The following is a 27839-nucleotide window of genomic DNA, read 5'->3' on the forward strand; positions in this document are numbered from 1 at the left end:
TGAAACAGCGGCGTTAATGGAAATCGTTAGGCTTCTAGGAGTCTAAGAGGAAAGTTAATCTGTTCTTGAGCATGTACACATGTGTAATTGTTTTTACCTTTCCTACTACTAGTCGTCCCAGCACAATAATCCTCAATTTGTGTGGGTGGTGCCAGCATTACGTCAGCTCCATGAAATCACACGTTCATTTATTAAGCAAACTTACCAAAAACAAGACAAGGTAAGAATATATGCTGAGATGATTTTTGAAGCCCTTTTTATGTCTGTGTGGCTCTGCTTCTGTAGAATATGGAAGTCTGAAATTAGAAGTGAGGGGAGGAAAAAAGGAAAAAAAAAAAATGAAAAAAAACCAAACAACAAAAAAAACCAAAACAAAACAAAAAACACCACTAAGAAACAGTTTAAGTACAGTTTAGTGATGTAGCATAAACAAACTGTTCAAGTAGAGATGCTGTGTTGCGTGCCGTCCATTTGTGTATGCGTGTATATATATATAAATCTGTTTGCTGTGTCAGGACTAATTTATTTTATTCTCAGCTTTTTGTAGAATAGTTAACAGGCATGTCTCTGTTAACAAATGAACAATGGCTAATGTTTAGACCAGCTGCTTTGTAATTGAATTGACATTGACTCTTGGAAAACAGACTAGAATACCAGCAAGTCACATGTGTTATACAGTGGCTGAGCGGAGGTGTGGGACTTTGTTTGCCATCTGCAGCACGTGTATTTCAGCGCATGCTGAAAACACTAACGTCAGGGGGCTTTGGATGCTTGGAAGGGATGCAGCTGACTCTGGTGAGAGGGGAAGATTACTCCTTCTGATAAGAGACACATGTCTAGAAGAACAGACTGCTGTGTGCACGTGCCTGTTTATGTATTTTCTTAAAAACCTCTCTTCTCAATTTTTTTTTTCCCCCAAGAGCATTATTCAAGATTTAAAGAAAAATTTTGAAATAGTGAAGTTGGTGACAGGAAGCTTAATATCATGCCACCGTTTGGCTGCATCTGTGGCAGGTCCAGGAGGACTTGTTGGAGCAACATTAGTGGATGGCCGATACACTTACCGGGAGGTACTGAACCCTGAATTTCATACTACCTTAGGTTTTTGAAAACATGATGTAGAGTGTTACTGACCAAGCTGTGTGAGATCAGGTGATGTTTCATTTTTGGAATTCACTGGTATGTATGTTCTCTCTGGTGAATAATTACACTAGTTTTTATTTATAGTTCTGACACTTACCTATTAGGGCTTGTTGTAGCTTTGTTGTTATATTATAGAGCAAGGGTGGGCAAACATCACAATCTACAAGTTTCTTAGCAAAGTCTTTAACTGGTTGAGAGCTAGATCTCCTCACCCTAGGACCTCTTGTCTCCAAGCTTGTGCAGCTTCCAGCTTCTCCACCAGCTTTCATTTCAACTACCCTCGTAGAGACTATGCCTTTGAATTTGGTGTGAAGCTCTTGAAACCTGAAACAGATTTGCTAGTTAGGCCATGGAAGCCACACACACAGATAGCTTGTAACAGTTTGTTGCTAAGGTTTTGATAATTATTTTTTCCACACTACTTGTGACTTAGTAACTAGTGTCAAATAATATCAGTATCAGGAAAGTAATAGCAAATCCAAGGGACTTCAGTGTTCCTTTTTAGAAAGGTAATCAAAAAGAAGTAACGTTAAAAATTGTGTAAAATAGAAATAAATCTCACTGCAGAAACAATTTCTGTTTTCCAGGCTTTGCAAAGTGTACTGTTACTTGACAACTAAGTTTGCAAAAAATAAAAAGAATGCTCAGAGTTCTTGTTTCAGAAAGAAAAGTCCTAAGTTTGAGTTTTTGTTTCCTCTTTCTCAGTATTTGGAGGCACATCTAAAATTTTTGGCATTTTTTCTGCAAGAAGCCACCCTTTATTTGGGCTGGAATCGTGCCAGGGAGATCTGGGAATGCCTTGTAACTGGCCAGGATGTTTGTGAGTTAGATCGAGAGGTAAGAAAAACTTGAAAAGCTGGTGTCTGTGGTTGCAGAGTGAGTCTTAATGGATCACGAATAGCATGTGTATTTGTTGAGACATGTGAAACGTAAGTAGCAAACACAAACTAATAATGCATTATATGCTTTGTGTAAGCTAATAGAGCCACTGTACATGTTCACTTAGGACTAGGATGCTCTTTTAACATTAAATTTGACTGAAGGAGGAACGTTGACCAGGAGATTAGTTGCAGGTTTGTGGATGCTGGTTTGAAAAGGGGTACGTGCAAGTTTGCAGAGTCATAAGAGACATTCAGCATTATTTGCGTGAAAGATGACTATAAAGATGAAGTACCCTAATGCTGCAATACAGCCTGTATAATATGTGAGGTTACTAGGAGATTAGATTTTGAACCTCTTGCTGTAGATAGAACTTCTGTAAGATGAGTTACTATAGTATCTGACATAGTTTGCCAATGCTGTATAAAACTGAAATATTTGCCATGACAATGGGGTAAAAATACATCTGCCTTTCATTCACAGATGTGCTTCGAGTGGTTTACAAAAGGACAGCATGATCTAGAGAGTGATGTACAGCAACAGCTCTTCAAAGAGAAAATTCTTAAACTGGAGTCGTATGAAATTACTATGAATGGTAAGAAAATGGCTTTGCTCAACAGATTTGTTTTTGAAATATATACCAGAAATTTGCTTCCTATGCCTTCAAATTAAATTTCCAAACAGTTCTGTAAATCAATATAATAAAGGGATCTTTTTCTATCATTTTGAGTTTTAATAGTTGTAGAGGCAAAAAGGTCATCTCCTGTATTTGATATCTTCATTTTTTCAAAAAAACATAGAAACTTAGCCTGACCTGAATAAAAAGCTTGCATCTTTTTTTCACTTTCAGGTTTTAGTTTATTTAAGACTTTCTTTGAAAATGTGAACCTGTGTGACCATCGACTAAAGAGGCAAGGAACTCAATTGGTGAGTGTTCTAGCAAGTTCGTTCTTGTGTACTACCTGTGGCATCTTGGGGATGGGAGGAGGTGAGACAAGGATTCTTTAGCAGCTGTTTGACATGGTCATGTTTGTATTAATATGCAGATCGTCCTTCTAGCATTAACATTGTTAAATTCTGAAGCTAAAACTCCAGAATTGTGACAGTTAAAATTCAGCCATTGGTAGCTGAAAGCTGGTATGTAGCTTCTAAAACATTGCAGGAGGAATGAGTGGACTACTTTTTTATTAATAATCATGGATTCTAGTGTGCATTTTTTGCTTCTCCCTAGCAGGGAAATATTCCTTTCTTTTTTTTTTTCTTCTTTACAAGAGTTTTAAGCTTATCATATTCAAATTCTAGCCTACAATAATTTTAACTCTACGATCCTTCAATGTTTCTGTTAAATTAATGGTTATACGTTAAGTAGTTTTCCATAGGCATTTTAGATCTTTATCACAGAGTTAACTTATTTCAAATGCATAATTTTTTGCCAAGTATCATAGTAGGTTTTGTGATGGTTTATTATGTGGTTAGTTACCATGTTGACCTCTGTGAAACAAATTCCATTCCCGATTAAATTTCTCCATGCTTTTGAAGTCTTTAATTTTTCAGTTGGCTTGACTGAGGGTGTTCTTTGGAACTTGTTTATCCACCTGTAAACAAATTATTATTTTTCCTAGTATAAGTATACAAATCCGCAGCTATTAATTTCACTTTGCACTGTGCCAAAGCTTGGCAGCATGTTGGAAAAGAAAACTTTCAAGATTCAGTCAAAAGATGCTTTTCCAGCAGATAGAAGACTGTTTTGTTCCTGTGGTTCAACTCACTATTGTGTAAGAAATCCAAATTACTGTTGTTCTTTCTTATGTAGAGTGTAGAAAAACTGGAATTAATAGGAATGGATTTCATTTGGAAGATTGCAATGGAGTCACCTGATGAAGAAATTGCCAATGAAGCTATTCAATTGATAATAAATTACAGCTATATTAATCTAACTCCTAGATTGAAAAAGGTGGGCATATATTTGTACATGAAAGTGCTTTGACATTCATAGAGCCTTGATACTCTGCATGTTAAAGAGTGTAATTTGTTGCGTTCTATCAGTTTGAGTAATTCCTATGATTACGGCTTAAGTTCTAATTCATTTGTACATTTTATTTTTAGGATTCAGTATCACTGCACAAGAAATTCATTGCTGATTGCTACACACGATTAGAGGTAAAGGACAAATTTTAATTGTTCTTGTACCTACAGCCTTTTTCAGTTTTGTATCTTAGAATTAGAATAATTGACTGATAATTCTATTTAAAGAAAAAATTTATTTTCACAAATATTTCTTGTCCTCTTAGCTCTCTAGGACATACTGATTGTCCATGTAAACCAGCACTTATGTGCTGCTTTGTATTCTAGGCAGCCAGCTCTGCACTCGGTGGTCCAACGTTAACCCATGCTGTTACAAGAGCTACAAAAATGCTTACAGCAACTGCTATGCCTACGGTAGCAACATCAGTTCAGTCTCCTTACAGGTAGGCCTGCCTTTAAAAGAACAAATGTGACAGTAGACATTTGCTTCCAGCTGCTTCTCACATGATTTTGAGTGCTAATTAAAATTCTCAATATTGGTAGTTGTATATTCTGGTGGTTTCTCAATTGAATATTCCAATTACAATGCAATTTGAGTTCCAAAGAGACTTTGAAAAAACCTTTGTTTTTAACAAAAAAAAAAACCACCCCACACAAAAAAAAACCCCACAACACCCCCCCAGCCCCCTAAAAACCAAAACCAGCCAAACAAAACAAAACAAGAAAACCAAAAAAGCCCCCACAAAAAAACCCACAGACTATTACTAGCCTATTAGTCATGTAATATTTCTGGGGCAGCAGGGTTTGTGTTTGGGGCTTTTTTTAATCGGGAGAGAAAAGGATGATTTTTCATCCTCTAGCTTAACTTACACATACCTAAATGTGTATAGCTTAAATATATGAGCGCAGGGTGGGACCTTCAGAAACATGAAGCTTCTTCTGAAGCTGGCTACATCTCAAGCAGTATAACACAAGCTTCTTGGCCTGTTTTCCTAGTTAATTTCAACTGAATTAACTTTAAGTTTAAGGAGTTACATCTGAGAACAGCTAATTCATGGTAGTTACCTGTGGGCGTTGAAAATTAATCTCCGAGACTAGTTACTCTTGTTTTCAATGGTTATCTCTAGGTCAACTAAACTTGTAATAATTGAGAGACTGCTGCTGTTGGCAGAGCGTTATGTGATAACAATAGAGGTAAGATACATAATTTCTTACTGGGCGAGGCTAAGAACACAACTTCCAACATTGTTAAAAATAGTAAAGGTTATTTAAACCTATGCAACTCTAGTAACTTTGTTACATACCATCATAGAAATGTCTTTGATTTCAAGGGTGGTATTTACTGTCATGCTTCTCTTCCTGTAGGACCTTTATTCTGTTCCCCGAACTATTCTACCTCATGGTGCCTCTTTCCATGGACATCTTTTAACACTTAATGTTACGTACGAGTCTACCAAAGATACTTTCACCATAGAGGTATGTGCGTCATGCGGTGTTGATCACGTAGCTACTCTTGGGTTTTTTGGTGCCTGGACTAAACAGAGTAAGCTGGTTTTAAGGACTCCAGTCAATGTGAAAACTATTTGAAAATGTTAAAAGTGTCTATAAAGCTACTGTAATGGAAGTGTCTGTAGACTAAATGTATTTTGATCATCATTCCAGGGTGGGGAAGAAGAAGTTGTTTGCTTACTGTCAGTGATGGAGTATTTCTACTGCTGTCCTACCCTGTCAGTCTCTTTTGTGGACAATACCTCTATCACCCTATGCAGAGGAGCAGGAAGGCTTTAATGGAAGATTTTTCTTTTTTTTCTCTTGGAATTTACTGCTTGAGCAGCCTTACTGAACCAGTGTTGTTTAATTTTACAGGCTCATAGCAATGAAACTGTAGGGAGCGTCAGGTGGAAGATAGCAAAGATGTTGAATTCACCTGTGGATAATATACAGATATTTGCCAATGACAGCCTGGTATGTTAACTACAAAGAATTCTTATTCTTTATGAAATTGAGTCTCGTTTCCAGAACTAAATGATAAATATTTTCTTGCAGCTAACTGTGAATAAAGATCAGAAACTACTCCACCAACTGGGCTTCTCTGATGAACAAGTCCTTACAGTAAAAACATCAGGCAGTGGGACTCCATCAGGGAGCTCTGCAGATTCCTCAACCAGTTCCAGCAACAGCGGCAGTGTATTTAGTTCATCCTATGCAATGGAACAGGTACAGTGTAATAGCCTGAAACCTTCCCTCAGATTTTTCCTGGAGGGGGAATAGTTGGGGGAGACACAGCTCGTGTGGAAGAGGTGTAGTAAAATGAGACAGAAGCTGTTCACATCAGCTTGAGTATCCAGTCTTCATAGTCTGGTTTTGCTTTCAAACTGCAATTGAAACAAAGCATTTAAATACACAATTGCCTTACACATGCAGATTGGACTTTATAATCTGTATTCTGTCACCTGTTGTAGCCTGCTTGTTGTTTATTAATCTTTACAGGGTCTTTTAAACAAACAAGACCCATATGATTTAATTTTGAGATTGTATATTTGTTGGGGGGAGAGATTTCCAGATTTCCACTATTAGTAAAGCTGCAGTATGAAAATAAACTAAGAAGCATCAACCAGTTCAGACCACTCCTGGTGCTTTGTACGTCAACCCTAACTAACGGTTGACTTCAAAAATGTATAGTTAAAAGGGAAATCGGGTAATGTAAAAATTCAAATGTTGTCTTAGTCTAGAAAGTAGCTGGGATTTCTGTGGGCCAGGTTGACATCTGGGTCAGTTGCTTTAGTGAAGAGCTCTCTTAAATTACTTGCAACAGAGAGGGGAGAAAAATACCTTTGTATTTCTGCTTAATTCTCAGGAGAAATCCCTCCCTGGAGTAGTCATGGCTCTCGTGTGTAATGTGTTTGATATGCTTTACCAGCTTGCCAACCTAGAGGAGCCAAGGTAAGTAACTAAATAGTTATTAAATATTGAAGAAATGCTCACACTGCGAAGTTTGAATAGCTACTTATTTTGCAGTGTGTAGGCATTCACCAGCTACAGTGTGGCTGAACGCTGTTTTGTGCAAGTAACTTCTGATAACTTTTCAGGATAACACTGCGAGTGAGGAAACTTCTGCTCTTAATTCCCACTGACCCAGCTATTCAGGAGGCTCTTGATCAGCTTGATTCCTTGGGAAGGAAGGTATGGATTAAACAATAAGTAATCTTGGTGAGGTTAGCAAAAAGGATTTTACTACCAGGTTTCTTAAATTCCCTGTCAGATTATAATCTATGAAGGGTTTGAAACTCTATTGCAAGATACTGCTCATGTTAAGGTTTATCAACTTATTTCCAAGCAGCTGGAGGCAAGAGGGTTTTTACAGGGATTATAGGAAATGTAATGCCAATTACAACAAAATGCGGTAGTCTCAAAATATTTCTTCTGTGGCTTATTCCTCCTAGAAAACACTGCTATCAGAACCAAGTTCTCAGTCTTCAAAATCACCGTCCTTGTCTTCAAAACACCAACATCAGCCCAGTGCTAGTTCAATACTAGAAAGTCTTTTCAGATCTTTTGCTCCAGGCATGTCCACCTTCAGAGTGCTCTACAATTTAGAGGTAAGAAAACAAATTTACTTCTTTCTACTTGTGTTTCTGAGACTAAGGTTTAAGTAGTTCAAAGTTTCTTGGGCAGGAGTCTGCCATGACAGGGTCATTATGCAAAATGCAAATGTCATGTCAAAGTTTGCTTTTATGTATGTGATAAAATTCTATGCAGAATGAAAGGGGTAAAAAGTTCCCCTTTAGAGATTTTACTGTGAAGCCAGGCCCCTCTTTTTGTGATTTGCAAGGTGGAAGGAGTATTCTGAAGTAAGTGGAGAGGAGCAAAGAAACATCAAAGTCCATACCGTTTAGGTTAAATTCCTGCTCAAATCTCCAGAAATTCTGAGTATGTGATTTTTAGTATATATTAAAAGAGCCAACTGTAATCTGCACACTCTAGGAAGCTGGACAGTTTCTAGTTCCACTCGCAGGTCCCACTGTTTATAAGGACTCATTACAAATACAATTTGAACAACTTGAAGTTGGAGGACCTGTTGCCAGCAGCTTCAAAAACAATGGACAAAGTTATTCTCTTTCATTCCCGGTGTGTGCCAAGATTACTGTAGGAATTTTCTTGTGGTTGGTTTCCTTTGGGTTTCTGTAGTCTTCATCTTCCTACACTGTCATCACACTGCAGCGTTAGGATTTCCCCCTTTTCTGTACAGCTGGAATGAAAGATATTTGATGATGTCTTTGAAATATGTTGATAAGTTCTACAACTGAAAACAAATGGTTTAGCATATCACAGCACGGGTGTCTTGTTGAACTGGCAGGTTATCTTACAGTATGACGAGTTATCTGCTGCTTCTATGCCAGAGAAAATAATAAAAGCAAGTAATAAATTGCTTGCTTTTCTGGCAAGGGATGAGAAGTAGTAAATTGGATTAGATGTGTAGATTATGAGAGTGCACTTGTTCCTCAAGTCCAGTCAAGCCAACTGGAAGACGATTTCTATCAGGAAAAGGATGATGTGCTTTTTTATCCCCTCAGCTGGTGATCTGTTGAAAATATGGGAACCAGTCTGAACTGGTTTCTGAAAAAAATGCACACAGGAAATTTGCAGAGAATGTGAAAGAGATGAAAATTAAATGTGGCAGATGTTCAGGGTTGTATCATGCAGTGTTGTGATAAGATTTCATGCCTGGAACTCTGTAAACTATTCTTGTGACTTGCGAACCTGGAAAAGATGTGTTTTGTTTTCCCACATGCAGCATTGTTGGCTGTACGTGACAAAGAGACTTTTCAAGAAAGTAAAGAACTTCTGGGGGTTTTCTGGGGTTTTGGGAGGGGCTGGGTTTTTTTGTTTGTTTGGGTGTTGTTTTGGTTTTTCTTTATGTAAAAGGAAGCGAAATTGATTGTAAATGTACATGAGATCTGACCCACAGAGACCGCAGACTTCCTTATAGCCATGTTTCTGAGAGTAATTGCATTCTGTGAAGTTTAGTGCTGACTTAAAACAGGAGGGATGATACAGTGGTTGATGTTCATAAGGCCCGTAGAATTATTTGGACCATCTTTTACAAAAAAAAACAATAATAGTAATATGGTTATGTTTCAAAAGACATGAATCAATAAGTAATCCATCTGTAGGGTGTTGTATGGGATACTGTCAACTGAAAATCTAAAAAGGAGAGGGATTTGGGCTCTTAAGGAGCACCAACTGAGCATCAAAACAACATTTCATGTGCTAGAGTATGTACTTTATCCTTTCCCTTAACAAGTGAACTGCAATGAGAAAAAAAAATGCCCTTTGATACAGAATAAATATCTGTAATAGCCACAGTTGTCCTGAATATTTTTAATGTGATTTCTCTTTACTGACTACAGCTTCGCATAAGTGTGTTGTTAATTGCTTCATTTGTAGTGGATTTTTTTCTGTTATACTTTTAACCTTCAGCAGATAAAGAATACTAAGGGCAGGGGGGCTGTATGCATGCTTATTTATTCATTTCTTTTAGGTACTGAGCTCCAAGCTGATGCCAACTGCAGATGATGAGATGGCAAGAAACTGTGCCAAGTCTTTCTGTGAAAACTTCCTCAGAGCAGGAGGTTTGAGGTTAGATTTCAAAATCTTGACTCAATTTATAACACTTCATTTAGTTAGCAGTTCTGCATGGTTTCCGATTTCCACACTGTAGCACACTAGTACCCCTGTCAGCTGCTTTTTCTGAGGAAAAAAACCACCCAAAGTCGTTTTTTCATTATCCAGTGTCTGAAAAGCTACTGTAGCTACCATAGTAATGTGATAGGGTACATGTTGTTAAACCCCAAAATAAAGTTAGGCACAGATAAGCTTGTGAAGAGTAGCTTTTTCTAAAGTGGTTGGTGTTTCAGTAGTTAGCATTTAAGTGTTTCAGTTCAAATTTGCAAGTGTGTACATTACACTATGTCCTGCGTAGATACCAGTGGACATTTTAAGCAGTCAAAGCATAGATCGTGCAGTGGGAACCAAATTAAATTTTACAGTCTCCAAAATTCAGACCCTTCAGATAAGAGTTGAGGCACAATGTGAGTGGTTTGGAAGACTTGGCGATGCTGCTTGTGCTTGTGTCAGATTTATCAAGTATATGTTGCTCTCTGTAATTCTGTCTACCCCCCCACACCCCAGAGATCCTGAAGGATTTTCCAGCAGGAATAGGAAGCTTCCATCTGTAGCTGTAGGAGGGGGAAATGGGGATGTTAGTCTCCAAAGACGCCAGTTTGGCAGTTTTGACTGGCACTCAGCTGACTGAATAGGAGGAAGGAAGGATAGAGATAAATTAATTGCAGCTCTCTCCTAATGTAAAACATTTTCAAACGGAGTCTGTCTTATTGATTTGTTTTTAAGTTTGGTGGTGAATGTGATGCAGAGAGATTCCATCCCATCAGAAGTAGACTATGAAACAAGACAGGGAGTCTATTCCATCTGCCTGCAACTTGCAAGGTATGTAATTGTCTTTCATTAGAGAAAGTGCTGCTTTCTTGGCTTTTAGAGTGCTGCTTGTAATTAATTTAAGATTAATTGGTACTTTGAGTTCTGTTTCATTCACTTGCTGTGAACATTCAAAAATAAGCCTGACGTTTTTGCTCTGTGAATATAGGTTCTTGCTTGTTGGCCAGACAATGCCTACCTTACTGGATGAGGATTTCATTAAAGATGGGGTAGAAGCATTGTCCTCACGCCCTTTCCGTAATGTCAGCCGACAAGCAAGTAGGCAGATGTCCATTTGTGGAACACCTGAGAAGTCATCCTACCGACAGCTCTCTGTGTCTGATAGATCCTCCATTAGGGTAGAAGAAATCATACCAGCAGCAAGAGTTGCCATACAAGTAAGGAAGTGTTTGATGATTTATGGTGATGTAGCGGTGTCGTCTCCAGTGACAGCTGTATAACTCCTGGATTTTTAATCAAAAGTCCACCTCTTATACAGGTTCTTGCCCAGGCCTCTGAAAATCCTGACCATCAGTCTCTCTCCCCAACCTTGATTTGAATTTTAACATAGTCTCAGAAACTATTTTGGCAGTCCAAAAGGAAGCAGTACCCCAAAAGTGCTTACCAGAAATAGATCTACACAGAAATCTTACTTGTGATTTATTTTCAGTCACGCTTAACTCTTAAGATCTTATCCTTGTTAATTTTCTGTGAATAGAAAGGAGAAAATTCCTGCTTGAACTTCTGGCTTAGTTCAAGAAACATAGTCCATGTTTCTTTGAATTAGAAATTTTGGGCAAGTTTTTTGTTTCAAATAGCTCATTAAAATTAAATTTGCTTGATGGTACCCTGGGGAAAAAGGAAATTTTTATTTTCAATACTTCAAGAAAATGCTATTTTCCCCTTTAATAGGCATGTTAGTGTAATCAATCTGAGACTGGCTATTTACTAAAATAATCTAATCTGACAAGAACTCAACCTGTTTGAAAGTTGAGTCCAGTTGAAAGAAACTTCATAGTTAACTTAACGAGTATGCTATGTTAGGTTCTGGGGCAGCGCTTCCCAAATGGATCGATATGATTGAAATCAGCATGCCTAACTCCAGATAGGTGAAAAGGGTGTCTACCCTAGTGGAGAGTTTAAAAATTAACTACTTCCTATTAAAGGAGCAATACTAATCTCTCCTTGGGAACAAAAAGACCCTTGTATCCTTGAGCCTGCTTAGGGAAGAGAGAGGAAGACAAATCCAAATGTCAATTTGACGTGATTCAGAAGATACATTCCTCTTATCCCTATGGTTAACAAAGGCTGTTGAATATCGGAGAAGTAACTGCTGTTTCTTGTTCCTTCAGACTATGGAGGTGAATGATTTCACTTCCACAGTGGCTTGCTTCATGCGACTCTCTTGGGCTGCTGCTGCAGGACGACTGGACCTCGTGGGAAGTAGTCAGCCAATAAAAGAGAGCAATACTTTATTTCCTGCTGGGATTCGAAACAGACTTAGCAGCTCAGGTATGTTAACTGTGTCTCTAAACCAATCTAAAGAAAGCATTTGGTTTATTCTTAATTGAACGCTTTCGAGGCTTGAAGCTGAATTCATTGGAGTTGGACTCGATGATCTTCTTGGGTCCCTTCCAGCTCAGGATATTATATGATTGAATTACGCAAATCTGAGAAAAATGCTGTACATTCATGTAGCATCTGGAGACGTGGCATTTGGAGAAGTTTTTTAAATTGCAGAGAACTGACCAGAAGCTGAAAACATCTGAAAAATATAATGGATTACAGCACTTGTTCATTTCTTAATGCAGGAAGTAATTGCAGTTCAGGAAGCGAAGGAGAGCCAACTGCGCTGCACGCTGGTATCTGTGTGAGACAGCAGTCCGTGTCCACCAAAGATGCTCTGGTTGCTGGAGAAGCCTTGTCTCTCTTAGTAACCTGCCTTCAGCTACGCAGTCAGCAACTAGGTATGAAATAGAATTGGATTACTCACTATTTGAAATATAAGTAAGGTGGGGGAAGGCTTTTGGAGACAGACAAGTACAAAAAAATCATGAGAAACTTCTAGCTTTGTAAGCTGAGACAGCTCAAGTTAAAAACACAAAATTTCATTAAAAAATACAGGTTTTTTTCCCAGGACTGAAGAACAGGTGGCATGAAACAAGGCATGTAGTGCTGTGCCTTAGTGAAATGTTTTGGGAAAGCTGACTTACTGCCGATATATAAATATTTGCACTGGCTTTGAAGTATGTAATTCTGTAGGTGCTGCTGTTTGCATAGCTAGTGTTTAGTACTTGAACCTTTGTGTACAGGAAGTATAAACATTGGTGGTGGTAGAAGGCGAAGGAAAATGCTGTTATAACGTGGTGCCAGTTCTGGTGAGGGAAGGAGATGGGGAAATATGCAAATAGCCGTTACTGCTTTTCAGTGTCAATGGAGGGGTATGTCCTTTAGGTCCTATGGTATTTTAATGCACGACTTATAACTGACTTATTTTAAATTATTATTTTAAAAAAGATAGCCTGGTACTCTTTTGTTCTAGGATCTTTTTACAATTTGCCTTGTGTTGCCGATTTCATCATTGACATACTGCTTGGATCACCAAGTGCTGAGGTGAGGGTCTTTCTCTGAAAACTTCTTAAATGTTATACTTTTGAAATGTGTACATTTTGATCATTTAATATGGTCTGAAGATAAAATTGTTCATTACAAATATTCCAGTTTTTTGTATTTGAATGAATAACCTTTGTATAACTGTAAGTAATTCCAGTATCCAGTGATATGTTGATAGAAAATGCTGAAGTATTACATCCTTTAGGCTTGTTTAATCCATGAGATGCACAGGACTGTGCTGTGGCTAGTCTAAAGAAAATACTGTAATTTTGGTGAGACAAATTCTGTAAAACTAGTACTTTAGGGAAAGTTCCAAGTAACTTTCATCTCGAAAGATTTGGGTAAGATTTAGTGGACTCTTCTGAACTTCTGAAAAACTCTTCCAAATGTCAGAACCCTCCTAAAACTCATTGTTTCTGATTTGAGATTATGCTGGATATTCTAAAACCTAGAGGTTTTCAAGTCACACTTACTTCTTTTCATGCATCTCATATATTTTGCATGTAGTCATTGCATCTTTTCCCCTTTATCTGAATTTACAATCTGTGTTTAATAAAGCATCAGAGCTTTTAGCTCAGGGGTGAAAGTGGATTGCTAAATCCCTATAACTAGAGAAACCCTGGCTGGCGGGTGCAGAGCTCATAGTCTGGTTTACACAAGTTTTTCAATGTCTGTTTTTTCTGTAAGATTTTTAACAAAACAGAAGTGTATTTTTTGCAACCTTTGAGCAACTGCTAGTGTTTGACAATGACACTGTTTCAGATTCGTCGTGTTGCCTGTGACCAGTTGTACACCCTTAGTCAGACAGACACATCAGCTCACCCAGATGTACAAAAGCCAAACCAGTTTCTCCTGAGTGTTGTTCTTGGCGCCCAGCTGCCTCTTTGGTCACCAACCAGCATCATGAGAGGAATCAACCAGAGGTAAGTCAGATGCATGTTTATTGAGGAAGCAAATCTATCACATTTTTTAAATGAGTAGCACTGTGGAAGCTCTGAGGCACAAGGGGTTAGGACTTTGCAAGTCTGTCAAAAGTAGACATCCTGGTCACACCACAGATAGTTTTAGAAGTACGTAAATTGAAGGGAAATAAAGCTGAATTCTCAAGGTACAACTCTTCCTCTGTGAACTTTTACAGTTCAGCTTATTTGAGTTCCCATTCGGGAGGTGGTAAATGCTAAATAGGCCTGCTTTTTCTAGGATGTGGTCATGGCAGTCAGAACCTGTCTGGAATCCTGCATAAGGCATAGAGGCTATGGGATGTATGACAGTAACATTGAATTTATTTGATAGTATTGCATAGATCCAGATCAGAAACCAATCCTAAAGGCTCCAGCCTTTTCAGTGATGTCTGGACCCATGACTTCATCTGATTTCTTGTTGTTTGTGTTACCCATTACACCTGTAAAGACTGTAGGTTGCAGTCCTGTTAACTTCTCCCCAACTGGCCAAAGGTTATTGAATTTAACAGTAACTTTAAACAGCAATTTCTAGAGGAATCTGAATAGAGGAGCAAGTGAGAAGTTAAAACATGTGGTTGTTTTATCATCGTCTGATAATTAACTAAAATTGTTATGAGGCGAAGGAAGAAAGCAGGATTAAATGTTATTCATAACATTCAGAAGTAGCTGTTGGGAAGGAACTTGTTTTAAAGCTGCAGCATGTGCATGCAGAAGCATACCTAGATAGCTATGCTATTTTGGATTAGGTGGACAGAGCACACAGGCCTTAAAGGCAACTGCTTAGAAAAAAGTTTCTGATCTTAAATTACACCTTTCTTCTATTTGTACCTGTTTCAGACTTTTGTCCCAGTGTACAGAATATTTTGACCTGAGATGTCAGTTATTGGATGACCTCACATGTAAGTATGTACAGGCACATATGTCATTCTGATTGCAGCTTCCCAGCATGTCTTCCTTCTGTAGACAAGATGTAGAATTGCCTTCACGGAAGGGTTACCACACCATGAACTTGATGTGACTTGCCAGTGTGCTGGCTGTCCTGTGTTAATGCCTGGCATGGACTTTCTTGGCGTTTGGTAACAGCAAGGCAGCTCACTCCTTTTGGGAGGTGAAATGAGTTCCTTTGTGGAAGGTATACTTTGTACACATTGTGGGGGAAACTAGACCATTATCAAATGGTTTGAAATTCTTTGTATTTATATTCTACATTTATAGAGCTGTTAATTTTTCTGGGTTTTCTTTTTATCTTGCAGCATCAGAAATGGAACAGCTAAAGATAAGCCCAGCTGCCATGTTAGAAGATGAGATCACCTGGCTAGACAATTTTGAACCCAACCGCACAGCTGAGTGTGAGACCAGTGAAGCTGATAACATCCTGTTAGCAGGACACTTGAGGCTCATCAAGACTCTCCTTTCACTTTGTGGGGCAGAGAAGGAAATGGTTGGTAAGTATTCCTTTTTACCCTAAAGTGACTAGACTAGTGTGAATTCTGCATAGCACTAACAGGTGATTTGATCAGTAGACAGTATGTATGAAGACATTATAATACATTGGTAGAAGTGATACAGAGCTATAAGGAGTAATTTTGGCAGTACCTTTGTTGTACCTTTGACATTTGATAAAATATTTGGATATGTTTTTTGTTGTTACGGTGCTATTAAGTGATTTTGCTGTTATGGAACACCTTTTGACATTTGCAGTGATAATGTAAGTATTTAACAGTAGATGTGGATTACTGTGTTACAGGCTCATCTTTGATTAAGCCATTGTTGGATGATTTCCTCTTCCGAGCATCCAGGATTATTCTGAATAGCCATTCTCCAGCAGGCAGTGCTGCAATCAGTCAGCAAGACTTTCATCCAAAGTAAAAATTGGGGTTTTTTTGTTTATGTTGGGTTTTGTCCTCTATCTCATGAATGCAAATGTCGCGCTGGGGCTACAGATACTGGATTTAATACCAATGTTGGAGCATTTCTTCAATTCCTTACATTTCCTACATAAGTGTCCAAATAGCATTTTTGTAAATTTTTGTGTGACCCAAAGTCTCTGCTTTTCTGTACTTCCAAAGTCTGTGCTTTGTTAGATCAATGATGAACTGCAAGCACAACTGAGTGCTGATTTCATGAGTCCAAAGAGTACTCCTTTAGCACGTCATCACTTGGAAAGTTGGCTAAATTGGAGCATGAGCAGGAAATTAACTTTCCAAGCCCCTTGTAAATGAGAATCTCAAAAGTTCTGCTATTTTCTTTTTCCATCCAAAAGAACTGTGTTTTGTAAAAAGCTAATGCTGAGCAAGTCTCCTTGCACCTGAGATAGCTGATACTAGCCCAGAATATATCAAATGGGGAAAAAAGAGTGGGCTTTCTCTTTCCTGTCACACCTGCCTTCTGTTACTGCCATACAATATCTGAAGGGGTGGGTAAATTAGCTCATGTGGAGTTTTGTGCTGCTGCAGCTGGATTGCTTACACGGCACTGACTAGTTGGTGTTAGAGTTGGATCGGGCGCATCCACACTGCCTTTCCACAAAACCTAAAGAAGGTTCCAGTGGAGCATTTAGCAACCCCTGAACTGAATGGGACTTCCTACACCTTAGGGTTTTGCTCCAGCTTTGCTCCATCGCAGTTCATCTCAAGCATGCTCTTTTGTTTGCTTAAAGTAAATAAAGCCTTTTCTTTGGCCTTTAGAAGAAAGGGCTAGTGTGTTTGATGATCCATTGAAAAGAGCTAAGCAGGAGTGTTTTGTACTGGTCTAGCGCAGCTTAGGTCTAAGGTCATCTCTTGTAGCAAGTAAGTTATCTGGTCTAGCTCTTTCAAAGCTTGTCTCCCTGTAAATAAGTCATTATGTGTCCGTCAGTGTTACAGTGATAGAGAATATCTGTCTGTCCTCAGACATACAACCAATTCTGTGTCTTCTTTTTAGGGCACCTACTTTTCCTTGCTACAGAATGTTAACAACAGGTGTCTCCATGTCAGTAAGGGAGGCTTATTTAAAGGCATGTTTCTGGTGCTGCTCTTCTGATTCGATTCTTCCCTGTTCCCCTTCCCCAAGAAAGAAAAAAGAGCACTCTGCAGTCTCTCAGGAGTGTTTTATCATTTAAAGTGTTCTTTTTGAACATTAATTGTCACTTGTTCTGAGTAATATGGCCTTCTGGAATTAGAAATAATTGAGTCATCTACAAAATAGATCTCAAATGTGGTTTTCTTTTTAGGTGCAGTACAGCAGATAGCCGATTAGCTGCTTATGAAGTGTTAGTGATGCTGGCTGATAGCTCACCTTCCAATCTCCAGCTTATTACAAAAGAGCTGCTTTCTATGCATCACCAGTGTGACCCTGCACTTACCAAGGAGTTTGATGTAAGCAAGAAGCCTTTTCTGATTTGTATTAGCATGGTTTTGAGTACTGTATATGATGTACTTAACTGCTCTATTCATGAAATTTCCCTGGTCTTCAATTTAAAATGACAAAAAGCAGGTAAGAGTAAATGCAGACCCATTTGATCTTCCTCAGAAGCAAATACTCCAATGAGTCTTTGTCAGTTATTATCTGGGTAAGAAGAAGTATTTCCTAAATATCACCAATTTTATTTAGATACATTTTAGGCCATTAACAGTTTTGTGCAAAGTGTTAAATATCTAAATGACCAAATATAGCGCTTTTGCGATCTTTCAGACTTTACATTCCTGGTTTTCCATTAAATTGACTTAACAGCTCATATAAATGTGATTATAAAAACTATAGTATGTTGTTGGAGTCTCATACATTTTATAACTGACTGGGACAAAAAAATGTGTTTCTAGTATCTTCCACCAGTGGATAGTCGCTCCATTTCAGGATTTGTGGGACTGAAGAATGGTGGTGCTACTTGTTACATGAATGCCGTCTTCCAGCAGCTGTATATGCAGCCTGGTCTCCCAGAGGTAATCGGTTCAACATCCAGTAAAGTCCTCTTTTTGGAATTACTGTCACCTGAACTGCAAGTTCATCTTAGCACCACTTGTAAATGAATTTTTTTTTAAAAAAAAAGAACCTGTGTATCTACGTGTGTGTGCATAAATATATACACACAAATACATGAATTATAAGTTGTTGTGCTGTGTGTCATGACAACTTACAGTAATAATTTTGCCAAGAACCAATTTAATAAGGTTATTTGTCTCCTTCCAGGCCTTGCTCTCTATTGATGATGATACAGACAATCCAGATGACAATGTGTTCTATCAAGTTCAATCTCTTTTTGGTCATTTGATGGAAAGCAAGCTACAGTATTATGTACCTGAGAACTTTTGGAAGGTATTACATCTTTTTGTTTAGAATATATAGCTTTCCTACTGTCCTGGTTCCAGCTGGGACAGGGTTAACTTTCTTCCCAGTAGCCTGGGGGGTGTGCTGTGTTTTGGGTTCGGTGTGAAAGGAGCGTTGATGGCCCATTGATGCTTTGGCTGTTGCTGGGTGATGCTTGCACCGGGAGGGGGGAGCACAGCCGGGGTGGTGGACCCAGCTGGCCAATGGGGTATTCTATACCATGTGACATCATGCTCAGTATAAAAACCAGGTGTGTGGGGGGGCTCGCCCCCCGTTCGTGACATGCGGTCGGTGAGCGGTTCTGTTGTGCATTGCCTGCTTTGTGTATTCTGTTATTGTTGTTGTTCTCACTGTTATTATTACTGTTCTACTTAGTTTTATTTCAATTATTAAACTGTTTTTATCTCAACCCGGGAGCTTTCCTACTTGTGCCCTCCCAATTCTCTCCCCCATCCCACCGGGGGGGGGGGTGATCGAGCGGCTGCGTGGCGTTTATTTTTGCTGGCTGGGGTTAAACCACGACACCTACTTAACAAGTAACCGTTTATTCAGCCTTCTCTCATTGCAGAATTTCTAGAGATAAAGTAAGTTCTACTTCAAAAAGTTGAAACATATAAAAACAACAAATTTCTTTTAAAAATCAGTTTCTTTAGTAATATGTATATTGAACAACCACCTTTTTATATATATTTATACTTTATATAGATTTTCAAGATGTGGAATAAGGAACTTTATGTTAGAGAGCAACAGGATGCGTATGAGTTCTTCACCAGTCTTATAGATCAAATGGATGAGTACCTCAAGGTAAAAACCTCAGGGATTTCTTTCCTTGTTTATATGCATCTCCTTGGTACCTTTTCTCTCTTTCTCCTTTGTTCTTCAGAAGAGAAGGCAGAGAGCCATTTGGCTTATTTTATAATCTACATAGTATTCAGAAGTTTAAAATTCCTATTGCTTTCTTGGTCTTTCACTCTGCAATATGTCCAACTGATGTCTAACTTTACATCTCCAACAGAAAATAGGAAGAGACCAAATATTTAAGAATACTTTTCAAGGAATCTTCTCTGATCAGAAGATCTGCAAGGACTGTCCTCACAGGTAATGTTAAATTTAGTGCATTAGTTACCACGTTATGTGCTCCCATAACTATTAAAATATGTAGGTCAAAATGGCACAAGAAGGTAGACATATGCCTTTGTGAGCATCACAGCTGTTGATAGCTGTGGGGCAAATGTAATACTCTTTCCTAAGCATATGTCGTGTTAATGCATGTTGGATAGGTTCTACTCTGTCAATGCCCTGACTATTTTTCTTCTTGAATTTAGGTATGAGCGCGAGGAAGCCTTCATGGCTCTCAACCTAGGTGTGACTTCATGTCAAAGTCTGGAAATATCATTGGATCAGTTTGTCAGAGGAGAAGTTCTGGAAGGAAGCAATGCATACTACTGTGAAAAGTGTAAAGAAAAGGTATTGGTTCTTCATGCATGTGAAAGAAGATTCAGCTGTAGCTTGATATTTTCTTAAGCATTACATGGTCATAGAAGCCATGCTTAGATACTGCTTACTCTTTCTATGTTGAAGACCTAATCAAAAGGTTAAATCCATGCAGATAGCATTCTTCGTTCCCTGTAACTCGTATTGTAGACTGAACATTTAGGGGCATGGCAGGATAGGAAAATGTTTTGTAACATACCAGCCCACTGCCCACACACTGTAATACCTGTAATAGTACCCTATCTGTATGTGTTATAGTCTCCTGTGGTCATCCTGCCTCCCGTGGCTGTATGGTACATCAGTTTGAGATGGCTGGAATTGTGCATCTATAGAAGAATAGTACAGAATGCATGAGGTACATAGATAGAGGTGATACTCTTTTTTCTTTTTAAGAGAACTACAGTGAAGCGCACATGCATTAAGGTCTTACCTAGCCTGTTGGTGATTCACCTGATGAGATTTGGCTTTGATTGGGAGAGCGGACGTTCTATTAAATATGATGAACAAATAAGGGTAAGAAAACTTTTCTGTATGCACACACACCCATCTCCACCCCCGCTGCTTCGTGGAGTGGACTCTCACTCTTCTTATTCATTCTTCCTCCTTTTCCCCACATTTTGATACAGGGATTTTGGGTATGTGGTACACTTACAGACATGATCATGCTACAGAAAATAAGTCTCTTTCCTTAGAGCTTCCTTGTCTGCAACATTCTCGGGGTCCTTTCAGAAAGCAAGAGCAAAAACCTCCATAAAGACATTTTATTTAATTTCTGTGTAATAAGGATAAAAAGTTGAAGTACCATGTTTTCCTTTGGTGTTCCCAATGTGGGAAGTATTAATACAATTCTCATAAAATTGCACTAAGCGTGTACACAATATAATCTTTCGGTTAATCTGAAATATCTCTTCAAACAGTTTCCCTGGATGCTGAACATGGAACCTTACACTGTGTCAGGGATGGCTCGCCAGGACTCGTCCTCGGAAGTGGGGGACAACGGTAGAAATGCAGATCAAGGAGGCGGAGGCTCCCCAAGGAAAAAAGTTGCCCCTACAGAAAACTATGAGCTTGTTGGTGTGATTGTTCACAGTGGCCAGGCACATGCAGGGCACTACTACTCCTTTATAAAGGACAGGAGGTAATGGCCAAGAAGATTTGCATGAGGGGTCTGAGAGCGGTCTAAAGACTACTTGTTTTGGGAAGTTATAGTGAGCCATTCAGAGCTCTCTTGGAAGCTCTCTTCCCTTTCTTAACACCCAACATTGTGAGTGTTAAGATGATAACACAATAATATAGGACACCATATGATAAAAGATTCGGCAATTGTTACGTACCTTGTATTGCAGTTTGAGGGCTTCCTGTGACAGTTGCAGGTGATGTGCTTCTCATATTTTTAATCAAGCTTATTTTTTTTAAAATGTAACTTTGACATTGATTGAACTCGGCTTTCTATTTACTGTCAAAACAAATGTGAGTTCAGGGTTGTCATTTCCAGGGTGGTCAGGGTGGTGTGGTTTTTTACTAGACAATCAAGTAACTTTGTTCCTGTTGTGTTTCTCTTCTGTTTTGATCACAGGGGATGTGGAAAAGGAAAGTGGTATAAATTTAATGACACCGTTGTTGAAGAATTTGATTTAACCGATGAAACTTTGGAATATGAATGTTTTGGTGGAGAGTATAGACCTAAAGTCTATGATCAATGTAAGCAGAAGCACAGATTGATTTACAGTAGCTTTATATTTCATACTGGCTCTCAGTAGAGGTAGAGCTCAGTCCATTATATCTGCCTTGAGTTACTTGATCCAATCATCCTTCTGAAGCAGTTTTTTCCCTAAAGTTTTCTGTTTACTGAAGGACATAACAGCTAGTATATGGGCTAATATTAATTGAACTATATTCACTGTTGTTCAGCACTTTGTAGACTTAGCAGAGGAGATTCAAAAATAAAATTGCACCTTGTTAAAGTAGTCTCAAAAAAAAAAAACAAACACCAAAAACGAAACAGGCCTTATTTTAGGCTAGTGAAAATGATTGTGCATAGAACATGGTGTGGTATCATATAGTTAAATTTTTCAGTGCTTTAAGGAATTAGTTCCAAATACATTTCCCACCCATATTCACTTGTTTCATAATTCTGGTAATTATCTTTTTAAAATACATACACTTTTTGCAAAAATATTTTAGAATTCGGGTTTTCATTATTCGCTAACATAGACTGATGTTTTGATCTGACAAATTACTTTATACTGCCACAGTGTATATTACTTGCACACCCAGTTTCACTTCCCTATATGAATGAAAAAGGTACTAAACCTTCAAAGGCCTTCATCGAATGCCTTTTTCCCCATCAGCTAACCCTTACCCTGATGTGCGTCGGCGGTACTGGAATGCCTATATGCTGTTTTACCAGAGAGTGTCTGATCAGAACTCTCCAGTCTTACCAAAGAAAAGTCGAGTGAGTGTTGTGCGTCAAGAAGCGGAGGACCTCTCGTTGTAAGTTTCTATTGTGTCTGTAAAGGTTTCTCTTATGTTGATATCGAGACCCTATCTCCAGAACTAAGAAATTAATAATTCCTGTTCGACAAAGGAGTATACTGACCCTTCTGTTGTTTTGTTTTGTTTTTTAAGCTGCTTAATGAATAGTCTTTCATTGCTTTTATAATTTCTTCTTCCATACTGCTGTCACTATTGCAGTAAGAAGTTCAAGCTGACTGACAGCCTCAAGAAGTATTCAGACTGTCATCTAAATTTCCCTTAAGTTTATACTGGCTGTACTGGTATTTTAAACTTGAACTGTAGATGCGTCATGGGATTTCGTTATTCACCTTGAGCTTGTATATATTTCAGATCTGCTCCGTCTTCACCAGAAATTTCACCCCAGTCATCACCTCGACCCCATAGGCCCAACAGTGACCGCCTCTCCATCTTGACTAAGCTGGTTCGAAAAGGAGAAAAAAAGGGACTTTTTGTGGAGAAAATGCCTGTGCGGATATATCAGGTAGAGCGCTCTGAAAGTGGCAAATAAATTCTACTCATATGAAATTTAAGCACATAGTAAGAGGAACACAGTAACTTTGAAGGTGGCTTTGAAATAATTCCCTTCTTGAAAGCAAAGCTAGAAAATAATTCTGGATTCTGCCATAAAGTTATTAACAAGCTGTTCAGTGGTACATTATTGTAAGTTTTGTTGTCCCTTCTCACAAAATTGAACCATCATTCTTTGCTTTGAAGAAATTGCAGGCAAATTAGTCAAACATGAGATATAGCAGCAGTCAGCATGCAAGCAGAGAGAGATGCTTCATTTGAAGTACACTTGAGGACTAGTGGAGACAATGGCAAATTACAGTCATCCTCAAGTTCTTGAGTCCACAAAAATGTGGAAAGGGGAGAAGTAAGAGAAACCAAAACCAGCTTCAATTCTGCTCGTGTCTGTTAGCTTATGTAATACTGAATATGATCTCAAAGGGAAGAATACGGATGTTGAAGGCAACTTTGCAAGTCAGGACTGAAAATGGAGGTGTGATGGCATTGGCAGAGCAGTGAGAGGCTGGTAGAACCTGGATATCGGTTAGCTGTCATAAGAGGAAGGTCTCAGTCCGCAGGCCTGCAGCTCTGGTCCGTACAGGAGAGGGTACAATCTTGCATATATTTGGCTTTCTGAACACACACCGTCTTACTGATCTGCACGTGTGCAAGAGAGCCTGCGTCACATACACAGTCAGAATAAACTGTGCAAGCTATGTATGGCCGTCCTCATGGGCTGTATCAGGGTGTTAATAGTCACTTTAGGCATTCTTGTATCTGGGGTTGTATTACTACAATAAACAAACTTGGCTCAAATTTATTGAGAGTCTTTCAGCAAAATCTCATCTGAAAAGAGGGGCTTGGCATTTAAGTACGTTATTGTGGCTGCAGCTCTTGTTGCATGGCTCCTTGCTCTGTGCATGTTAATTTTCTAAGCAAGCCTTTCAGGTTTGAAGGATGTTCTATTGGCTTTTTTTTATTAAAAGCAAGCAAAAAATAGAACTTATCAGCAACTTCTTCCTTTTTCTTTTCCCTTAATGGCCAAATGATTAAGTCGCTCGTCTGTTGTCTTGCGTTTTGTAATATCCTTGGAAGAAAATCACTGGGTTTATACAAATCTTCTAAGTCTCCTGTATGTATTTTCCCCTCCGCTGAAGTAGTGATTCAGAGAGTGAACAGAATAAGTCTGACACTGGTTTTTAAACATCACACAAATTTACATAAAAGGTGCAATTTCAGTTAGAGAAATGTATTTTGACAACATTTTAATTTTTTTGGCCTTCTTTTACTTTTACAGATGGTGAGAGATGAAAACTTGAAATTTATGAAGAACAGAGATGTATACAGTAGTGACTACTTCAGTTTTGTTCTGTCATTAGCTTCACTGAATGCTGTAAGTACTAAATTTTAATCTTAGAGTATTCAGAATATGCTAGGTAGAAAGGGCCACAGAAACTATTTGGATCACAACCAGGAAAACTGGAAGAGAAGGGTTGACATGATTTTGCTTTTCCAGCTGAGCGATTAATTGTCTCCGGTAATTTTTCATACTGATAACATCTGTCTCAAAGCAGACTCCAGCCTCCTGTTCTAGTAGTGGGAGAAACATCATCGTGCCATAGTAAAATTTATGAAATAACACACACCTTTTTTTAATGATGCAGACTGAGTTCTAGAGGGACAGAAATTCCTCTCTATATGGAAGATCCAATAGTTGGTGTTAGTCGCCTCAAAGTTGATAGACTTTCATTGGAAATACAGTTTACTAATTAAGATTTTCTAAATGGAGTAATAAACAAATAAGCATTTATTAAATGTATTAAATCCACAGATCTTGTGGGCCTTACAGCAAGTTTGTACCTGTTTTAGCGTATTTGTTAACTAGTGTAGTGAGCACTGGAGACTGTTTTTAACATAGAAAAATGCTTTGTTTTATTTTTTCCAAATGAAGTGTATTACTTGAATAGAACATGATATTTTTGAGAGACAGCATACGTGCTGCAGGCATACTTCTGCTCTGAAGTAAATTTGACATTTCTTTCAGACTAAGGTAAAGCATCCTTATTATCCATGCATGGCAAAGGTGAGCTTACAGCTGGCAGTCCAATTCCTCTTCCAAACCTATCTCCGAACCAAGAAGAAACTCAGGTAAGGCCCTGTTCTGGGTACTGTAACAACATATTCTGAGGTTTTCATGCTTGTCGTACCTACAGCACCTTGAAATACTGCAGGTAGCATAGACGACATTCACAGGACTAGCGATACATTTCTGCTTTGCATTGGAATCCCATAGCAAAGCAATCTGAGAGAGGAAGGAGGGTAATGTTTGCTGCCTCTTCCAACTGTCCATTATTTTGGTGGTAGTGGATTGGGCATGGAAAGGCTTTAATGGATTTAAAGACAGCAAGTTGTTCCAGAGTACTTCTCTAAGTGTTTTTGTCTTAAGCCATCTAATGTATGTTCAATTAAAGTAAAAATTCTTTCTATTTGGCAAACAAGAAACATGGCTTAGGTTTTGGAGGTGTTTTTTTTCTCTTTCATTACTGACAGTTGTCCCTGTTTTGCTAAAGGGCTGATACAGAAGAATGGATTGCCACCATAGATGCACTGCTTTCCAAAAGCACTGATGCTTGTCAGTGGTTAGTTGAACATTTCGTCGGGCCAGAGGGCCGGGAGCTTGTGAAGTAAGTACTGGTAACTCTGTCTTCGGTGTTTTGTGTCTCATGTATGGATAAAGCTTCCTAATAATATGATCTGGCCTATACTGATGTATTCCCAAAGAGTTAACTGTGCATATTCTTTAAACAGGCACTCTAGATAATCACTTAGGTTTTTATTTCTAGTATTTTCTCTGGTTGTGCAGCTTTCTGAGTAATTCTGAAAATCTAATAAAATAGTGCAGCGTACTTGGAGGAGGATCCAGATGTTTAATTCAGTGGAGTGCCTTGGAATGTGTTTAAGTTTATGTCTAGTCACTCCTGCAAGTGATGGGAAAGGAGAACATGGTGAAAGTATTTGGGGTAAGGTGAATTAAATAATTACCTGACAAATATCACAGATAAACTGGAAAGAATTTTTCTCGCCAAGCTCAAAATCAGCTAATAGGTGTTTTGAAAACACCTAAGACAAGTTCTTGGAGAACTGACACACTTAGAGAGGTGTGTCAATGTAAAGAAAATTTTATCTTTGAAGTTGCATTGAAAGAGAGGATCCTATGATAGCTTCTAGTTTACTTGAATGAATAAATATAGAGTAATATTATAGGCCTTACTAGTGACAAGCAGGAGTGCAGGAAAATAAGTTAAAGCTTATCCACAGAAGTACAGTACAAGAAGTATCTGGACTGCTATCCTTTTTAAAATAATAAACACCACACTTAATCATAGTAACTGCGTGTACACGTTGATTCCAGTTCTCTTTGCAGCTTCGCCTTTTATCTTCCAGGACTTTCCTCCTGGAATGCAGTGTAAGAGAGGTGCGAGTTGCTGTAGCCACTATTCTTGAAAAAACCCTCGACAGTGCCTTGCTTTATCAGGAGAAGGTTAGTGTCACCTCATCGCCAATGATCCTGTTTGTTGTCTCTACCTAATGGCTTTTGCTGTGTTTGCAGACAATGCTGTGCGATTTGTAAATGACAAGATGAAAGGTTCTTGTCTTGATCATGCTTGTAGCTCTTCATTTCTTGAATAGGTTAATGCTTGTCTCTTCCTACCCTAGGAGGTAACATGCTGCTATAATTCTCAGAATATAAGTTCAAAGTATTACTTACAAACAATTCTGCCTGACTTCAGCTTGTCTTATAAACTGGTGTCACACATTCTTTTAATAGTTTGGAAACAGTGTATACCCTTAGTGTGCTTTGATGCAAACAAAACACTAACACTGCTTTTTGCATAGTTGAGTGTGATAACATGAGACCTTGAGTGACAGTTTACTTCTCATCTGGTTTGTTTTGCATTACTGTAATGACCTGGAATGTTTGAACATTACTCTGAGGAGTAATTTGAATTGCTTTAAAAATATTGCAAACTTATGTAACTGCTGAGTTCCAGTTCTTTGAGCAAGTTACCTACGTGCCAATGCTTTCATTACTTTTCTGTTTAATACATGTAGCATTCATTCAGAAGAGTTAAAAATGGGAAGGCTGCAATCCTATGTTAGCTGTTCATATTCATCACAGCAAGCGAATCTGACCACACGTGATTTTGTTAACCATACCTTAACTCTGATATGTGAAACACTTCTGTTTTTTAAGCAGTAGACAACTCTTTAAATTCAAATCAATAATTTTTTCACAGTTAAAAAGTCTACATCAATTATTGGAGGTGCTACTTGCTCTACTGGATAAAGATGTACCTGAAAACTGTAAAAACTGTGCTCAGTACTTTTTGCTATTCAATAACTTTGTACAGAAGGTAAGAAACCATTATTTTTTTAATGCTAATTTAATTTTAAAGGACAATAGTAAAGCAGCTAATCGTCCATATTCATAGAAGGTTTAAGCAGCACAGGGAAACTCTTCCAGAACTTTTATTAGAATATTCCTTTTTTTTTTTTTCTTTTTAAAGTAAATGGCTTTGAACACTGGATTAGGATAAAATCACACAAAAATATACCAGCAAATTATACAAATTGAAGATGTCGTTTCCAGAGTTTGAATTTTGGGTTTCTGTTTTGGGGGGTTGTTCTTGGCTGTTCTTTTTAAAAAAAAAAAAAAAAAAAAAAATCCAGCGTTCTGGGTTTTTGTCCTGTAGGAAGCAGAATAACTGGCTGGAGTGTACTGTTCACCCTAGTGTGGTTTCTCTATTCCCCTATTCTTTTTTTCTTTTTTTTTTTTTAATATGACACTTATTTTGCTTATGCTCATTCTGGTCTGGTTTATATAGAGACAGCTTTTTA

General features: G+C 38.3%; 1 protein-coding gene across 1 annotated transcript in view; it reads left to right on the forward strand.

Annotated features, from left to right (window-relative positions):
- USP24 (ubiquitin specific peptidase 24) overlaps window positions 1–27839 on the forward strand; it is a 64564-nt gene that overhangs the window by 28227 nt on the left and 8498 nt on the right. The window contains exons 17-57 of the mRNA XM_075155697.1: window positions 113–220; window positions 921–1070; window positions 1849–1980; window positions 2506–2617; window positions 2873–2949; window positions 3836–3976; window positions 4129–4182; window positions 4375–4490; window positions 5175–5241; window positions 5413–5523; window positions 5914–6012; window positions 6094–6264; window positions 6905–6990; window positions 7137–7230; window positions 7491–7646; window positions 9590–9687; window positions 10459–10554; window positions 10712–10940; window positions 11895–12054; window positions 12354–12509; window positions 13085–13155; window positions 13918–14078; window positions 14955–15016; window positions 15371–15562; window positions 15865–15982; window positions 17329–17473; window positions 17918–18037; window positions 18285–18410; window positions 19128–19226; window positions 19438–19520; window positions 19748–19889; window positions 20310–20429; window positions 20834–21054; window positions 21493–21617; window positions 22268–22409; window positions 22764–22914; window positions 24238–24333; window positions 24985–25088; window positions 25511–25624; window positions 26385–26481; window positions 27239–27355. Coding sequence (XP_075011798.1) covers window positions 113–220; window positions 921–1070; window positions 1849–1980; window positions 2506–2617; window positions 2873–2949; window positions 3836–3976; window positions 4129–4182; window positions 4375–4490; window positions 5175–5241; window positions 5413–5523; window positions 5914–6012; window positions 6094–6264; window positions 6905–6990; window positions 7137–7230; window positions 7491–7646; window positions 9590–9687; window positions 10459–10554; window positions 10712–10940; window positions 11895–12054; window positions 12354–12509; window positions 13085–13155; window positions 13918–14078; window positions 14955–15016; window positions 15371–15562; window positions 15865–15982; window positions 17329–17473; window positions 17918–18037; window positions 18285–18410; window positions 19128–19226; window positions 19438–19520; window positions 19748–19889; window positions 20310–20429; window positions 20834–21054; window positions 21493–21617; window positions 22268–22409; window positions 22764–22914; window positions 24238–24333; window positions 24985–25088; window positions 25511–25624; window positions 26385–26481; window positions 27239–27355 — 5019 coding nt within the window. The remainder of the gene's footprint in view (window positions 1–112; window positions 221–920; window positions 1071–1848; window positions 1981–2505; window positions 2618–2872; window positions 2950–3835; window positions 3977–4128; window positions 4183–4374; window positions 4491–5174; window positions 5242–5412; window positions 5524–5913; window positions 6013–6093; window positions 6265–6904; window positions 6991–7136; window positions 7231–7490; window positions 7647–9589; window positions 9688–10458; window positions 10555–10711; window positions 10941–11894; window positions 12055–12353; window positions 12510–13084; window positions 13156–13917; window positions 14079–14954; window positions 15017–15370; window positions 15563–15864; window positions 15983–17328; window positions 17474–17917; window positions 18038–18284; window positions 18411–19127; window positions 19227–19437; window positions 19521–19747; window positions 19890–20309; window positions 20430–20833; window positions 21055–21492; window positions 21618–22267; window positions 22410–22763; window positions 22915–24237; window positions 24334–24984; window positions 25089–25510; window positions 25625–26384; window positions 26482–27238; window positions 27356–27839) is intronic.

The sequence above is a fragment of the Calonectris borealis genome, chromosome 8 (assembly GCF_964195595.1).
Source record: "Calonectris borealis chromosome 8, bCalBor7.hap1.2, whole genome shotgun sequence".
NCBI lineage: Eukaryota > Metazoa > Chordata > Aves > Procellariiformes > Procellariidae > Calonectris > Calonectris borealis.